At 44.5% G+C, this 16,554-nt stretch overlaps 1 protein-coding gene across 1 annotated transcript in view; it reads left to right on the forward strand.

Annotated features, from left to right (window-relative positions):
• Positions 1-1,542: 1,542 nt before the first annotated feature.
• Positions 1,543-16,554, forward strand: part of TXLNB (taxilin beta) — a 44,987-nt gene continuing 29,975 nt past the window's right edge. Inside the window, 5 exon segments of the mRNA XM_030023058.1 lie at positions 1,543-1,694; positions 6,762-6,991; positions 6,993-7,179; positions 9,125-9,216; positions 13,239-13,409. Of these exon segments, the coding sequence (XP_029878918.1) occupies positions 6,776-6,991; positions 6,993-7,179; positions 9,125-9,216; positions 13,239-13,409 (666 nt within the window). The 5' untranslated portion in view covers positions 1,543-1,694; positions 6,762-6,775.

The raw sequence follows: 16,554 nt of genomic DNA on the forward strand, positions 1-16,554 counted from the left end.
CTATCTTCACAAATGTCGCAGGACCTTTAGTCCTCTCCAGTGAAAGTCTGGGATGCTGCTAACATATGGACTATTTCTGAGCCAGTACTTCTTGATACTGAACTGCCCAGTACTGTTTTTTCATATATCCCTCGTAAATCTGGTGCAAAACATTTCTGGATGCTCTAGTGCCATGCAAGAATGGGTCCATTTGAGGGCTTACTCCAAAACATTGTACCTTATATGTGTTTTTCCTCCTAATGTTGTTCTAAGCATTATTATTTTTCACTGGAGCCAAAGTCCTATTTCCCTTCTTATAGCACTGGCTGCCACTTCCGCTACCAGCCTATCACTTCTCAGTTGTTTGCATATTTGTGCATTAAACTGACCTACATCTCTCTCTAGGGAGTGGGCAGCAGATGGTCCTGAGGCCATCTGGCATCTCAAGATGCTGCCTGAGTGGCTTGTGGGTCACAGAAGTGGGAGATGCTAGTTGCTGGATAAACAGCGTTCAGCTGAGCTCCCTGGGGAGTGCTCTGCTTGTTTGTATAAACGACTTTGGGCCAACGTGAGCCAGTACAGTAACGTGCAAGAAGTAGGTCAGAGAGGTTACCTTGGCAGCAACAAGAACATTTGTTTGGGAGCTACTGGGATCAGGGGGACAGCTATACCAGCCATCTCCATTAGCATTGCTGCCCTCGTGGGAGAAGCTGGTCAATTCACTGGAGGGGCACCGTGGTGGCTGGGGCTGGAACACTTGTCCCATGCGGAGAGGTTGGGGGAAGTGGGATGTTCAGCCTGGAGAAGAGACAGCTTTGAGAGCCCCTAACTGCAGCCCCACAGTACCTATGAGGAGATTATCAAGAAGACAGAGATAGGCTCTTCGTAGGGGTGTAAGGTGGGAAGACAGGAGGCAATGGGCACAAGTTGGAACAGGGGAAGTTCAGGCTAGGTATAAGGAGAAATTTCTCCACCACGAGGACATTGGGCAGGAGAACAGACTTCCCAGAGAGGTCATGCAGTCTCCATCCTCGGAGGTTTTTAAGACTAATATAAAGTCCTGAGAGACCAGGTCTAAGCTCACAGCATGAGCTTGCTTTGAGCAAGAGGTTGAACTGAAGACCTCCTGTGGTCCCTTCCAGCCAGTGAGTCTATGATTAAGAATCAGTCTGGGTTTTAACAAATCCTGCCCAAATCCCAGGTTGCAAAGGGCAGTCACAGCTGCGAGCTGACATTATGGAAAGCCATCCTGGTCTTTCTGGTGCAGACAGAAAAATTAGACCAAGTTTGACCAATCCATAGTCAATACAGACAAATTTCATGCAGTGCAAAGTGTCAAGCCATTGAAGGATTAAGACTTAACTTTCAAGGGTAGCAGCCGTGTATGAATCCCTCCTTTATTTTCTCTTTCTGAGGGCCCGAGTCTTTAATCTCTCATGCTATCTCTGTCAGAGCACCAACATAGCTGGCTTACACTGCCAGCTAGCAGGCAGCCTCCCTGCTCGCCTATCAGAGCCTGTCCCCTGCAAAGCGCGCATTCAGTCTCCGCCGTGTTTGCTCCTGCTGTGTCATTCTGTCCTTCCCCCGTCGCTTAGTCTTCCCGTCCCTCTTCCCTCGGTGGCAGGATTACAGTACCAGTGTCCTGCTGCTGGCGTGCCCTTGTCTGAGCTTTCTGCCTGACTTTTTTTCTCTGCTCAGCTCTTCTCTTTGCTCTGGTAAGTCTGATGAACAGCTTCCTTGCTGTCACTGCTTGGTGGCATGGTGCAAGGGTTTTAATCTAAGTACTTCCCTTTGGGACTGTCAGCCCACATTTTCTAGGAATAGCCTTAAAAGCCTGGGCACTGTGTGATGTGTGAGGAAAAGAGGTGAGTATCTAAGGCTATTGGTGAAAGTAAGAAATGCTTCTCTAAAGAGTGATCAAAAAGATTTAAGCTGACTTTGGTAGAGCTTGCCTTTAAGTGAGACTAGGGGCCATGGCTGGTTTGCTACAACAATAAGTGATCAAGACTCAGGTGCCACATGAGACTTCAGAAAGTCTCTGAGTCTGGTTCTTTCCATGCTTGTATGGAAACCTGCCATGAAGCCTCCAAACCTTTGTTCAGTTTTGTACTAGAAAACTGTGTGTAAATCATAAAGCTATTAAAATGTAGCATGTAGTTGATAAAGCTGATTTTATCACTGCTTTCTGAAGTAATACATAGGACAGTGTCTAGGCTATAACAAGGCACTCGTATTTTTCTGGAGGGTAATTGGAGCTACAGTAGTGTGGGCCATTCCAGAGTTTAATATGTGCTGCTTTGAGGTGTTATGTTCAATCTGGTGTTATGCTGAGGCAAAAAGTCAGAGTTTATCAGCATATGCTGGCTGGTGTAAGTGTATGGAACACTTTGGTTTAGAGAATTGTGTGTGTATGTGAATTTTGAGCATAAAGTGCTAAATACCATTACCCATTTTAGAAGTGCTTAAAATAACTCCTGGCTGCAGAGCAGGTGCCATGTGTCCTTCTGCTGGATACATGGGGAGGCAAGAGCTAAATATAGACCAGTTTGTAAACCCTCCAGAAGTTCAAGCTGCAAGAAGGGAAGGAGGAAGCAATTCCCGTGAGAAGGAAGGGGAAGCGCTCTGTTTAAAAAAGATAAACAAAACTCTGCAACAGCATGCAAGACATTCTGCAAGAGAAGCTAAGAAGACGACGTTTATTTTGTGCTTTGCTCCTGCCAGGACAGTGCCTCGGCAGCAGTGTCCGCTCCAGCGGTGCGAGAGGCAGGCTGACGCAGCCCAGCACACAGGGGATGGTTTTCCCAGCAGCAGAGGGAAGGCTATTGCAGCTCTGCTAAATCAGGCGCTGGCTCTTGCCGACTGACCTTTTACTTCAGAGGTACTGGCTGATTGCAAAGCACAGTGAAGGCAAATCGTGCCGTAAATGTGAAATGTTAAGGGATGTGGTCAGAGACAAACAAACTCAGCCCTTTACCAGACTGAGCTTAGCAGCACACCTTTTTCTGTTGCCTCTAAGTGCAGCTGTGGCTGTGCTGTGTGCTCAGCCCTGTTTTGTGCCTTTGGGGCCAACCGCCGACTGCTGCTGCCCCAAGCACCAACCTCACTGTGGGACGGCAGGCATAGCCACGAGTCCTCCTACAGAAAGGCGTTAGCCTGGGACTGGTGTCTGTCACCTCCCACCTGAGACTGGAGGTCACCCGTGCCCCAGGGTGGTCTGTTGCTCTCCTGGGTTATCCCAAGTTTTTAATGGAGGAAGGAGGAGAATGGAGAGGAGCCGCTCCCGCAGTGGGGAGGCAGGAACACCCTCTGGCTCTCGGGGGTGTTTCCCACTGGAGGAGAGGAGGACCAGAGTGACTACCCGTAGGCAGCAACCACAAGTGTCTGGGATCAAGCTTCCATCCAAAACACCAGGGCCACAAAAGATACTGACCTCAGGGCTGTAGAACAGGTCTGGGATTTGGGAGCGCAGGAGGAAAAGAGTAAACAAGATGCAGTGCTCAGACTCAGTCAGATAACTGGTCAGTCCTCCCCCTCGCCATAAAACAGGATAAGGCCGTGTTGGAAATTCAGGTGTCTGGAGGCAACAGTAATGGTAGTAGGAGTCGCAGACCTCAAGAGGTGGAGGTCTAAAATTGGGCAAGTCTAAAATTCCTAAAGGAACCAAGGAATTCCTCTTCTGGGCTCAGTCACCTAATTTTTAGGCTTTACTGTGTCTAAGATAGCGTATAATGTAAACACTTTTGGTCTTGCTGAGATTGGCGCCAAAAGTCTTTTATGGCCTGATAAGGAAGAATCCCTGATGTACATCAAGGTTAAACAGGCTGGAGCACGAGGAGGACTGGGGCCAACTGCAGTAAAATCTCCCAGCATCAAAGGCTGTAAGTGGGCTGCTCTCAGCAGATGATAGCTGCCCTGTCTCCCTAAATATAAACTCCATGACATTGTGGAAGCCGTTATGAAAAACAAAGTACAGACGGCTTAACAGGCATTTTGGTTGTGCTTGAAAGTAGTTATGAGACCTCTGGTTTAGCCTGAAGAAGAATGGAATAAAACATTAAAATATTTATTTGTGTGTGTAAATACAAACCCCAGTATGACCCAGCAGGTGGGCACCTTGGGTTAAAGGTTCATCACTGAGTATTTCTGTGGTTCCTGCCTCCTCACTGTTCCAGAATGGTGGCCTGAACCTCAACAGATGTGAATTGCCATGGTTTCAGAGACTGATTATAACTAATTCCTTTCTAGCCAGGAAGGTATGTTAGGGAAGATTTCCTGCAAGGCCAGCTTTTAAACATCTTGTGTCCTTGATTCCAAACATCCAGTTTCTCTTTCATTCACCCGTGTTCTTCCCTTATTACTGAGAAACACCGTGCATAAATCGATCGCCGCTGTGGATTTAAAGCCTACTGTGTTTGCAGGCATGCTTCATGATTCACATAGGAGGAAGCCTTTAGCTGGATGGTGCCGCTCCATGAGCGATGCAGCTGGGAGTTGGGAGGCAGCCAAGAGAGAGAGTCAGGGTGCAGTGAGAACCGCGTCAACTTGTGCCATCTTAGAAAGAGCGGGAGATAGTCGGAAGAGAAATTCATATTTGGAAATGGAGCATTTAGTAATCCTGTTCTCCTTCTGTGATGAAAGTATTACAAAAATAGCTAGTTTAAATTGGGGATATACTTTGTGAGACTTTTGTTCTGTCTAGACAAGCGTTGGTGATCCTGGGTTTTCTAGCTGATTGATCGCCAATTGCCAATTAGCTCAAATTAATTAATACAATTGTAAACACTAGTCTGAACATGTCAGAGATAAACACATATTTTGTGGAGCTTCTAGCTTAGCATTTACAATAATCTTACTGACCTTGAATTAATTGGCAGTCAATTAACTCTAGTTAAAACAAGATCATAAACTGCAGCCTAAAATTCATGCTATCTGGAATTATTTAAATAAATTGCACATGTAGCCTAATCCTTCAATATAAAATAAACTAAATACGACATACAATCAGACAGATATAATTTTACAATCACTGTGCAGTGATATAATGGCCATGCCACAAGCAGGAAGGAAAGAATGGGATGCGTCTGTCTAACAGGGTCTGTGAGACCAGGTCCAGCTGCCTTCCCAAACCGTTCCTGCTGGCGAGTTGTACCTGTGGGAGGAATGCAGGGGCATGGATTTATAGCTAACAGTTTTCAAGCACATCCTGAGCCTCACTCAGAGTTTTCAATTATTTGCTTGAGAGATGGTAAACCATAATATTTGACTATCTATCTTCTCTGTAAGCCCAGTCAAATAGCTAGACAATCAAATCTTGAAAAACATTGCCTTAGCGATGGCCATCACCGTACTTCCAAACATCGCTGTGAGTGGGGAGAGTTTAATAACAAACACTGGGTCGTGTATTACAATAAATTACATCTCTCTTATCATATACTGCCCTTGGCCAAGTTAGTTTATGATTTTGAAAGCTGTAGGAATTTAGACACCACAGAAGATAGACGTTAACGGCCAACTGAACAGGGAAGAAAATGCTTCCCAGTTAGCTCCATGTTTTCAAAACAAGTTGTCTTTTAAAAAATAAGAAAGCAACCACCTCAGACACTGGAACAGAATGAAGAAAGCAATCTTCTTCCTTTCTTCATTCCCCACTGGCACCATTGTAAATCGTATCATTAAAGGGATGCTAGTTGCAGGGCGAGACCCAGCTGTGCACCCTGCGCCTCTGCACTACCTCCTGAGGGCAATGCAGTGGTGACAGCAGCTCTGCTGGCACTCTGAGAAAGAAGGAGCCTTTCTACACTGAGTTTTCCAGCCGCACGCAGTCAGAGATGCTGTTTCTGCTGGCCTACACCTTGCAGGAGCTGGGAGCAGGTGCCCAGGATGCTCTCACTGACACCCTCATTGCCAGGTCCTGGGGAAGCCGGAGCAGTCTCCAGAGGAACACAGATACGTTGGAGGCTCTGTATTCACCTGGCTGAGTGCAGCTGCTCAACGACATGGGAAAACAAAAGCTTCCCTTTGCAAATTGGGAACAAATTAGCTGAAATTCACCCTAGAAAACAACACGGACTATCAACCCATGTTACGCCTGGTTGGTTTTTCTTCGCTGTGATTTATTCCGTATTTTGTATTTTGTCAAACAAGCTGTCAGCAGCACGCAGCAAGTACAAGAGAAGAGTGGTTTATAGCTGTTTATCTTATTCTTTGCCATTATTGTGACAGTGCCCAGCCAGGCTTTTTGTAGATCAAGCACCACGCTGGGCCCTCCAAGAGCACAGTGCAATTTTCGGTGCACTGATTTCATTTAAAATATTCCTTTTTCATGATTATTGACTTAAGATGTGCCAATGGGGGAGAAATAGGAAATGAAACTGATGCAGCTCTGAAGTGAAGCTGCCCATATCAGTAACCAGCATTGCAGGTAAACAGGTCAAGAAAAGTAAACATGTAGCAAATAGTATGTTCAGGGAGGGAAATGGTATAAATGAGTTGGGTGTCATTTCGTGTGTTATCGCTGGCAATGGGAATAAGAGGTTTTGATTTTAAGTACTAGCTTTGGGCAGGCTTTTCCTCTTGGAAAGTATATAATTTGCTTTTCTCCCTGCAGGCAAATCACCTTGGTTGTTTGTTTAAGTGCGACATATTTATCAAGCCAGAGCCAACAGACGGGCTGCCATCCCAAATTCCACACAAAATCACTCATGTGCTGGCCGAGCTTCCCTAACAGCTAGAAGACTAATTTCATGTGCTTTTAAATTAACCCTCCATTTGTTTGCTGTCAGGTACCACACCAAGCATGGAGAATGACCAGTCTCCCACCTCGCCTGGGCATGACGTACAGGGGCAGAGCGGGGAGAAAGCTGCCCCCAGCTCCCAGCCCCCTGCTCCAGCCCCCACGGAGCAGCCGAGCCCCCGGCCCGAAGCAGCCGTGTGCGACATCTCGGAGGAGCTGAGCCGGCAGCTGGAAGACATTATTAAAACATACGGGTCTGCCGTGAGCCTGATGGAGAAGGGAAAGTGCCGCTACGGGAGCCGACAGACCTGAAAAGGGAGAGCCGGGCAGCGTGGAGGATGCGGAGTACGAGGATGCAAATGAGGAGAGTGAGAAAGAGAAGCTGGCTCCTGGGGATGCTTCCAGAGCAAAGGATCCCAGCTGCAGCAAGGAGCAAAAGCTGGAGAAGAAAATCCTGAAAGGACTAGGCAAGTACTTACGTACTTTAACACAGCGCTTCTGCGAACAGAAGTAAAACCTCCCTGGTCCTTGCTCTTTCCCGTGTTAAGCCTCTGCCATGGAGGTAACCTCTAGTTTCCACTGAAAATTGCAGTATAACTTTTCTCTAATTGATAATTATTTTCAGCAATTACCTGACAGACACATAGGCTGTATCAGATATTAGTCCTTTTAAAAAGACAGAAATCTAGGATTGTATCACACAGTTCTGATGTACTATTGGGCCACCCGAACTAGTTAGCCAAAGCTGTGAGCCTGACAACACACTGCAGAAAGTTGCCTCTTAGACAAAGGAAAACCTGGCCTCGCGTTTGTGCCTCAGTAAATTTTCTCTTCCCCTGCTTCCTCGGGTATGACTTCTCAGCGGTCCTAACAGTGCTACTATGTAGCATGGGAATCTGCAGAACAAATTCTCCGTCATGCCCAGGTTATTTTTCATCTAGCAGACCTCCAGCCTCATGATGGACTATATGACATAAGCCAATACACTTATTCTCTCTAAGCACAGTGCTTAGAGAGCACCTTGGCCGCGGCAGGGCTCTGTTAGCAGAGCTAGAAACAAGTCTCAGCGAGTTTTTGTAAGTATGTCCTTTCTGCTGGACAGCCACTAGAGAGCAATGTAGTTACATCCCAATCTAGTAAACATGTAATTTATTTCCCTTCCTACATTTAACTCCTGCCAATCTTCAAGCCTTTCTTCGTGAGAACCCAAACCCAACCACAGACGAATCCTATAGAAAAATCACTGCAGGACGTTCTCACAGGCAAGGGATTAAGCATAGGACAGAGCAGGGATTTTTCCCCAAATTTCTTGAACGTCCAGGAGAAAGAAATTTCCTCAGTTTCTATTGCCTTGGCTTTGGTGCAGTTATTGGTACCTCTCCAAGATCAGTGAAAACACTACCAAAGCACAGTTCTCCAGCTGCACTTGCAACAGTTTTCACTCCAGGATTTGATTTGAGCTCTCTTCAACTTATTTATACTGGTGCTGTAGAGGGAACTTAGTGTGAAATAGTGGATTTTCTCCCCAGGCAGTACTCCTGGACTGCACTAGAAGTAGAAAAAGTCCAGCCTAAAGCAGAAAGCAAATTTGGGAAAGAGCCTTGGGAAAGAGGAGCATTTGGAAAACCACAGCCAAGCCCCTGGCACCACCGCCATCCTTATCTCCAGGGACACCGGGGACATTTTGTATTTGATGAACAAGCAGTGTTCAAGCTCCAGCTCATACTCAGGGCTGCAATGAATACCAAGAGGTATCAGAAGAGAAGCAATACATATATGGCTATGCAGTGATTTAGATATGCACACCCAGATAGTTACTAGACTGTCTCTGTATCCATAGTCTCTTCACCAAGTTAGAGAACTGATTTATCACTATCATGTAGCCCTGACCTGGCTGGCAGTACCCCCTGCTCTCTGATTGTTTCCATCCACACCATAGTCTCCATACCTAACTGAATTTTTCTTATGTCTTGTACAGGTTGAGCAGCACAGGAGCTGAGTAGGCCAGCTTTGATCAGTTTTTGCCTGCAAAGAGATCTGGTTTCTGAGCCTTTGGGGTCCAGGCACTTTCCATCCCATTTCAGTCAAATGTGGCATATATGTGACCCAGTCATGTTGCAAAAACATTAAATGAAAATCAGATTATGCAGGACAAAAGCATTTCACAGCCAATGCTTTTGCTAGAAGACAGCACATTACTGAGGTCTGAAATGGAGGAAAATTCAAGCATGTTTGTTCTTATGGGGAGAAGAAAAACCCCAAAATTCATAGCAAAAACTATTCCCTTCCTTCCAAAATGCCTCATTTCTCCCTGAGTTTTTAGAGATCCATGCATTAACCAACCAATTTCATAACAGTACATCAGCTACAAACTACCTCTACCATGAAATCTCTGCTGCTTTGTTTTTTAAGGCAAGGAAGCCACCCTACTGATGCAAAGTTTGAACAAGCTGAATACTCCAGAGGAGAAGCTGGACCTGTTATTTAAGAAGTATGCTGAGCTGGTTAGTAGACCATTGGTTCTTTTCTGTGCAAACTGTATGTGCAGGAAGGGATAAAAAAACATATGCCATGCAGCATGGTCAAACCTCATGTAGTAGTAGTGTCTGTCCTGTTGAGTGAATCCCAAAGTAATTGTCAGGGTCAAATAATCAATTATGGATGAGAAGGAGTAAAAAAGCAAAAAGTAAGGAAAACAAGCTGGACTTGGGGTTAAGAAGTTGATGAGGCAGAATATTTGTACTTAAAGGCAAATCTACCAAACCAACCCACACTGGAGACTAGTGTCTAGGCTCCTGCCTTCACCTTCTGCAAGGAGTTTTTCATACCTCTATATGCAGGTACTGCTTTAAATTACATATCAGTGTGGTGGGCTGACCCTGGCTGGGCGCCAGGTGCCCACCAAAGCCGCTCTATCACTCCCCCTCCTCAGCTGGACAGGGGGGAGAAAATATAACAAAAGGCTTGTCGGTCAAGGTAAGGACAGTTTAATAAAGTGAAAGCAAAGGTCGTGCGCAAAAGCAAAGAAAACCAAATGATGTTATTCTCTACTTCCCATCAGCAGGTGGTGTCTAGCCACTTCCTGGGAAGCAGGGGTTATGTGCCCTCCCAGGATCTTGCCCAGCCCCAGCCTGCCATTGAGGGGGGCAAAAATGTTGGAGAGACAGCCTTGTTGCTGTGCCAGCACTGCTCAGCAGTAGCCAAAACACTGGTGTGTTATCAACACCTTTCTAGCTACCAGTGCAGAGCACAGTGCTAGGAGGGCTGCTATGGGGAGAATTAACTCCATCTCAGCCAGACCCAATACAATCAGTGATTTAATCAAAATGAAAATAATACAAGGCTCAGTATAAAATGTTAGGAAGCAGAAAATCAGAAAATAGAGAACTGAGGCTAATCGTGAGAGAAACCACAACAAAGTGAAGAGTCAAAGATCCTGCCACCATAATGTCACCCCTGTAACAATGCCACCTACCTGACTCTGTTCTTTCCACACTTAAGAGGAGTTATTTTCAGATCAAGTATTTTCTTCTAAGTAGTTAAAGGACTCTATGGCCATAAGCTGTGGATATCTTACAAATGAAAAGGCTGCAGCATTTTACAGTTTGCAGAGTACTGAAAAATGTGCCAAGCAGAACATTGACTTTATAATTGGGTTTATGCACAGATGTGTCCATGTCTCATCATAATGTGAAGTTCAGCTTTTCCTTTTTTTCATGTAAAATTCTCTGATTTCATAAATTGGGCTCAGGCCTTTTATGGTTTAGCTCATGCTTTAAGGGACTTCATGCTCATGGATTAACTGAAATAGGTCATCTTCTTCCTCTATCATGTACCCTCCCCTGCATTCAAACATCATTGGAGCACTGTATAAAATGGGGGCCATATTGCCAGTAACCCATGCAGGAGAAGGGTGCTAAAACATAAATTCAGAGCATTCAGTTTTGACATTCTGTGCAATGTCACTAAAATAAATCATTTACTAAATACAGCTAAAAGCTTGTTGGAGAAAGCCTCACGCTGCTCACTCAGCGCAGCTGAGGGGTGTAGTGTGATTAATAACTTGTCAGCAGTGGGCTGTAGTAGTTACCACTCTCTGCTCCCTCTTGTCCATCCCCATCACACACCTGAGGTCACTTTTTGCCTTAGCTGTGTTGTTTTCCAGCCAGATCAGCTCCCTGGTCTGGTGAACTGTGTGCTGACACAAGCACTTGTTGCAGCACAGCTCAGGGGAAGGTGCAGCCGTGTGCCAGGCTGACCTGGGTGCTGGCAATGGCTTCAGCTGCGTTAGATAGTGCTGCTGCGGGCTGTGGCTTAACAGGTTGCCTGTACTCGGGGACCCTACGCAGCGCCAGTGCTTCCCCACAGCCACCCAGCTATATGCTACTTAACTGTTAGCACGTGCCCTGGCACAGTCTATAGCGATGGGTACACCAGAAAATGGAAGGCATCAGGGAAGAGCATGGGCTGGTTTGAAGGAAGCCATGCCTGCTGGGATGGGGAAGCAAGATGGGGTCGAGATAAAACTTATTTTCCTAAACTGAGAGTTTATCTCTCTAGGTCAGCCTTCCAAAATCAGAATTCCTTCTATTATACCTAATAATTCATTAATTATTCTTAAAAAATTATCATTGGTGGCCCTTTTGTCATTCCTATTTACCTGTGAATTCCCTTCTTCAGTGCCAAAGTAACACCATGTCTTAGACGTTCCTGAGAACTTTGAAATATAAGTTTCTAGTGCAAGTCATTCTTAAGGAAAAAAAGGCAAAAAAATGCTTGGAAGACTTCTTTTATCACGATTAAGACCTGTTTTATTCTAAGCCCCCTATCTCAAGCACAGCTTGAGGGAATCATCTAAAATTTGGATAAATCATTATCTGCTCAGCACAAGCTGCGCATGGAAAATGTGAAGCAAAAAGAACCTTTTTTGTGTTTTTAAAAGGGAAGGGGAAGGGGCCAAAATCAAGCTTATAAAGGAAAACAAATCTCAGCCTTAATTACAGAGAGGCTGTTTTTTCCCTACAATACTAGAAAAATTATTTCAGCTAGTGCAGCTTGATTAGATGCAAAAGCCCCTATTCTGATCTACAAGGGTAAAAACCACACAATACACATGCTGAAAGTTGGGCATAAACTGTAAATACACTCCAAGCTGGTGATTGCATTGTTTTGTGGTACGCCTAGCTGTGATTTGATTGATAATACACAGAGCTCTGTACTGTAAGCATAAATTACTGAACATCTGCAGAAAACAGATCCTCAGGCAGACAAAGTGTAAAATATGATGCCTGTTAACTGTCTTGTTTGAGCTGCACATCATTCCCCTGCACTCACAGACCTTCCCGGTCATACTGGGGTTAATAATTAATACTAGAGGTACTGTATTATTAGATAATGTAATTTTAGTAGCAACTGTTATTATTAAGGTTTGCACATTGCAGCTCATGTGCTGCTGTTTTTCAACCAGCAAACATCTGGACTTCAGAAATATCTCGCAATGTATGCATGCCTGTGATATAGCGAGGAGGGCTGCTCTTGTGTTGGAACAGGAGATGAAATCTTTAAAAGCTTCAGAGGTGAAATGCTTCTTTGACGTGACTGTTTAATTTGCAGTACAGGAAATTTTTCCAAAACAGCCAGTAATAGGCACATGTCAGAAGATATGATGTGTCTGTGTGGGGACTGCTATTACAATTCTGTTGCTGCCCCTCATTCCCTCTCCAAATACACCCTTCTCCCCACCAGCCCTCTGGGGAAGGCAGAAGCCATGCACCCACAGAACAGCAGGTTCCCAAGTGAGCCTCAGGGACTGTTCATGTTTTCTTCATTAATTACATGGAGCCAAAGAGCCCCAAAGAGGTTTGATTCACCATAACCCACCCCTGTTGACGATAGGCCCTCCAGAAATACAACTGACGGATGGTCCCATGTGCACCCATGAGCAAGAGGAGCCTGGCAAGAGGAGGTGCCCATGCGTCAGTTTGGGGAGTTCTTCCCTGAAGAGCATTCTCCTCCACCAGCAGCAAAGCCCACACACAGATGGCATCCCTGCTCTCCAGCACCTCTTCTGCTGTTGTTTTTTCCAGCAGGTTCCTGGTTATCTAGGAAGCCGTTTCTTTTTCAGGAAGCTGCAAAACAGAATGAGCGACTATTACGTTATCTCATGATCTGGAGAAATCTCACTGCGTAAAGCACTACCGGCTGCTCCAGTTCCTAACGTTGAAACAGAAATAAAAACCTCACAGATGTCCTTCAAAGAAATTCAGACCAAAGAAGGAAGGGCTGAAATGGTGTGACGAGTATTAAAAATTATGTTCACCCACCCACACTACAACGCACTTGGGACTGTTGCAGCAAGCAGGCTTAGGACACCCTCCAGGTTGCTCACTCCTCTCCCATTAGCACAGATAAATACAGAACATTTTGAGGTTAAGAAAGTGTGAAGACTTTCCCAAAACCAAAAGAGCTCTTTTTCTTTTCTTTCCTGTCCCTCTTTGTTTCATTTTAAACCCCGTTCCCCGCGCAGCTCGAAGAACATCGTGCCGAGCAGAAAAAGCTCAAGTACCTGCAGAAGAGGCAGGCCCAGATCACCAAGGAGAAGGACCAGCTGCAGAGTGAGCACAGCCGAGCCATCCTCGCTCGCAGCAAGCTCGAGAGCCTGTGCCGGGAGCTCCAGAGGCACAACAAAAACCTCAAGGTGAGTGGTGGCCTTATCAAGGTACCCGGCAGTGGCGGGGGAAGAAGATGCTGATGCCTTCCCATCTTGCTGTAGTACCAAATTGAAGAGATGTTTGCATCTCCATGTGCAATATATAATTATATATACACTCTTGTCTTGAGGCCCATTTACACCAAGACCCCTTTATTCCTCATTTGGAAATATCTGAGCACTTTTGGACACTGAGTTTGCCCACATTAGCTGTAAGCCCTCCTCGTGTTATCAGGGAGCCCAGCGCGGAGAAAAGCAGAGGTGCTAACAGGCCAGGACCCTGAGACTGCAGATGCAAATGCATGTGTATGGACAGAACAATAGGAACACCAGCTTTGCTCCAGGGGACTCACAGAACACTGGTGGGCATTTTCATGTAATTTGGGCACTTGGGCATTTTCAAGTGATCTGTGAGGGTTAGTCAATCAGGACATTTGCCTCAAGACATCACACCTCAAGACAGGAAGAACGGCAACACTGTTTGTGGAAGTTGTTGGGATTATGAGAATCAGTTCAAAAAGGAAATTTTCAGGAGTGTCAAAAGGCTGGGATTCATATGCCATGTCTGCCTATTCCTTGGTGCCTCACGCCATTTAAATGTGAAATCTATAACATGATTATGTTTCTTGAAAAAATTTAGGTTCAAGAAGTATATTTCTGTTGTGATCTTCCTTTTTTTCTGAGTACATGTTAGTGATGGTGGTGTTATTATTATACAAAAAGCCTCTGCTTTGATCTATTCAAAATCCTTCTTTATGGGGATATAGTTTTGTATAGAATTACACATATGAATTGTCAGCAGCAAGAATTTCACCTGATATAACCTTTATTAACTGTAACAGATTTTCATTCATTTCCACCAGCTCAGGAGCAGGCCTGCAGGGTCTAGCTCTGACTTGCATTGTACATTGGTAATAATATAGCTGGGAGGGGGAATGGCCACATGTACACTCAAATTGTGCACTAGTAGAAGGACAAAAGCAGTTTAACAGATAGTTAGGAAAACTAGAAGCAAATGTCCGTGTGCTCAGTTATAGTAGCACAAAACTGGTAGTGCCAATTAAATTTGTGCCTGTCATTTGTGCCAGACCTAAGCTATACCTCGATATTGATCCACACTTCCTTGGAAGTGTTCAAGGCCAGGCTGGATGGGGCTTTGGGCAACCTGGTCTAGTGGAAGGTGTCCCTGCCCATGGCAGGGGGGTTGGAACTAGATGATCTTTAAGGTTCCTTCCAACCCAAACCATTCTATGATTCTGTGATTCTGTGATTCTATTATTTACTGGACCATCATTGGGCAAAATCTTTCACCAGAAATACAAGCCAATTTTAAAGTGATTTAAGAGTACAGTGTATAGTGCTTTGCATAGACTTAACTGAGATTTCTAAAACAAGCAAATCATATCAGTGGAACAAATCAGTAGAAACTGGGGTTTAGAGGAAAACTAATTGTATTTGGAAAACATATCTGGAACAGGTTTTGTTGAATTCCTCACACAATTTCGCAGCGACCATATGCTTATTAATCTCACTACTAGAAAGCATGGTTTTTCCTTTCTCTTTGCACATAAATACTTCATTACACATTTCATCTTTACATTCAGGGAAGTCTCTTTCCAACATCTTTCCACTTGTTGGACTGTTTTACTTGGGGATTAGGTCCCCTAAATAAACTTATCAATTTCAGACTCAGTTCTGATTTTTATCCTGTACCTATGCCAGGTGAGCCAGGAAAGGTACCTGCGCTGACCTTGTAGTAGGAAGAAGTGTTCAAATTTTGGCCACTTCTTTCTAAGAGTTTGGAGACCTTTTAAGAAACCCTGAATACTAGCTTTCCTCTGGTTCCTGTGCTTTCAGTTTAAAAAAAAAAAAAGTTAAATAAGATAGTATGCAGAATGAATGAGGATTAAATTAATAAGCAAAGGCATTCAGTATCTTTATCTGGTTTTGCCTCTCTAAGAATTTTAACATAACTCTTGGAATATTTGCCTTTAAGCTTTAGCTCCTCGAGATCTGTGAATCTCCAGAATCTCATCTTTTGTTTATTCAAATGAGTGCAATTTTTTTCGCTTATGACTGTACTGAGAGGGCCCAAAACAGGAGAATCCATCAAATGTTATTTTTAAAATCTCCTGCTTAAGTAATTTTTATTTTGGTTTTGGCAGGACAGAGAAGCTGATTCATAATTTTTTAGCACTTGGGATTAGCACTTCTGCTTATGTTCCAAAGCGTGGAAAATAAAAACTGTAGGAGATTGTGTCATTTCAATAGCAAAGGAGAAACCTGGCCTGTCCAGATCATGAACCTCCTCTGACTTGCCATGTGGTACATTATATGCACATCACGTCATGTAAATGTCGTCTTCGCTCATCTGGTGTGTGGAATTCCCATTAACTGGAGTTCGGTGCAGCCAAGAGGTGATGAATATGCAATGCGGAGCTGTGCTGAAAATCCGCAGGGCAGATCAGAGTCTGGTTAGTAATTCTGGTTAGTATTGGATACTGGCCTCAAAATCTGACTTACTTACAGTCCAGCTATTCAGATTATTTCCTTGAAGTTACACTTCATAGCAGAAAACAGATGTTTAATTTTCTTTCCAAGAAAAGTGGAATAAATGTTTGTGAAATAGCAGAATGCGTTCCCACTGCAATAGAGAGTAGCTCTGCTAAGACCAACAGCAACTCGTTTCTCTGCACGGTGTTCGTGTTCTGCCAATTATCTGACAGGTTGGTGGCTACTTAGCATCTTGTAGTGACATGAACATCTCAGGTCCCTTGTCCTTCCTGCTACCGGGCATTAAGAAATGACTTTCATACAAATGTCACAAAAGTCAACAGCTTTGGTTATGGGCTTAGCTCCAAACTGGCTCAGACTGTGGTGCCTGGGAATGAAGAGAAAGGTTCATTGAAAATGAGGAGTCCACGCTCATATCATCTCAGCTGATAAGACTTCAGCAGACCAGTGGTCTTCTTGGGTTGCCCCAGAGAGGAATGAGGACCAGAGACAATCCTGCCCTTTAATTTGCAAATTATCTCACATTCCAGTGATAAATCCCAGACTGCAAAATATCCTTGTCTTAATTTTACAAGGTTTTACTCAATGCGTTCTTACATTTTTGGCAGTAAAACAAGAG

This window comes from Aquila chrysaetos, chromosome 8, assembly GCF_900496995.4.
Source record: "Aquila chrysaetos chrysaetos chromosome 8, bAquChr1.4, whole genome shotgun sequence".
Taxonomy (NCBI): domain Eukaryota; kingdom Metazoa; phylum Chordata; class Aves; order Accipitriformes; family Accipitridae; genus Aquila; species Aquila chrysaetos.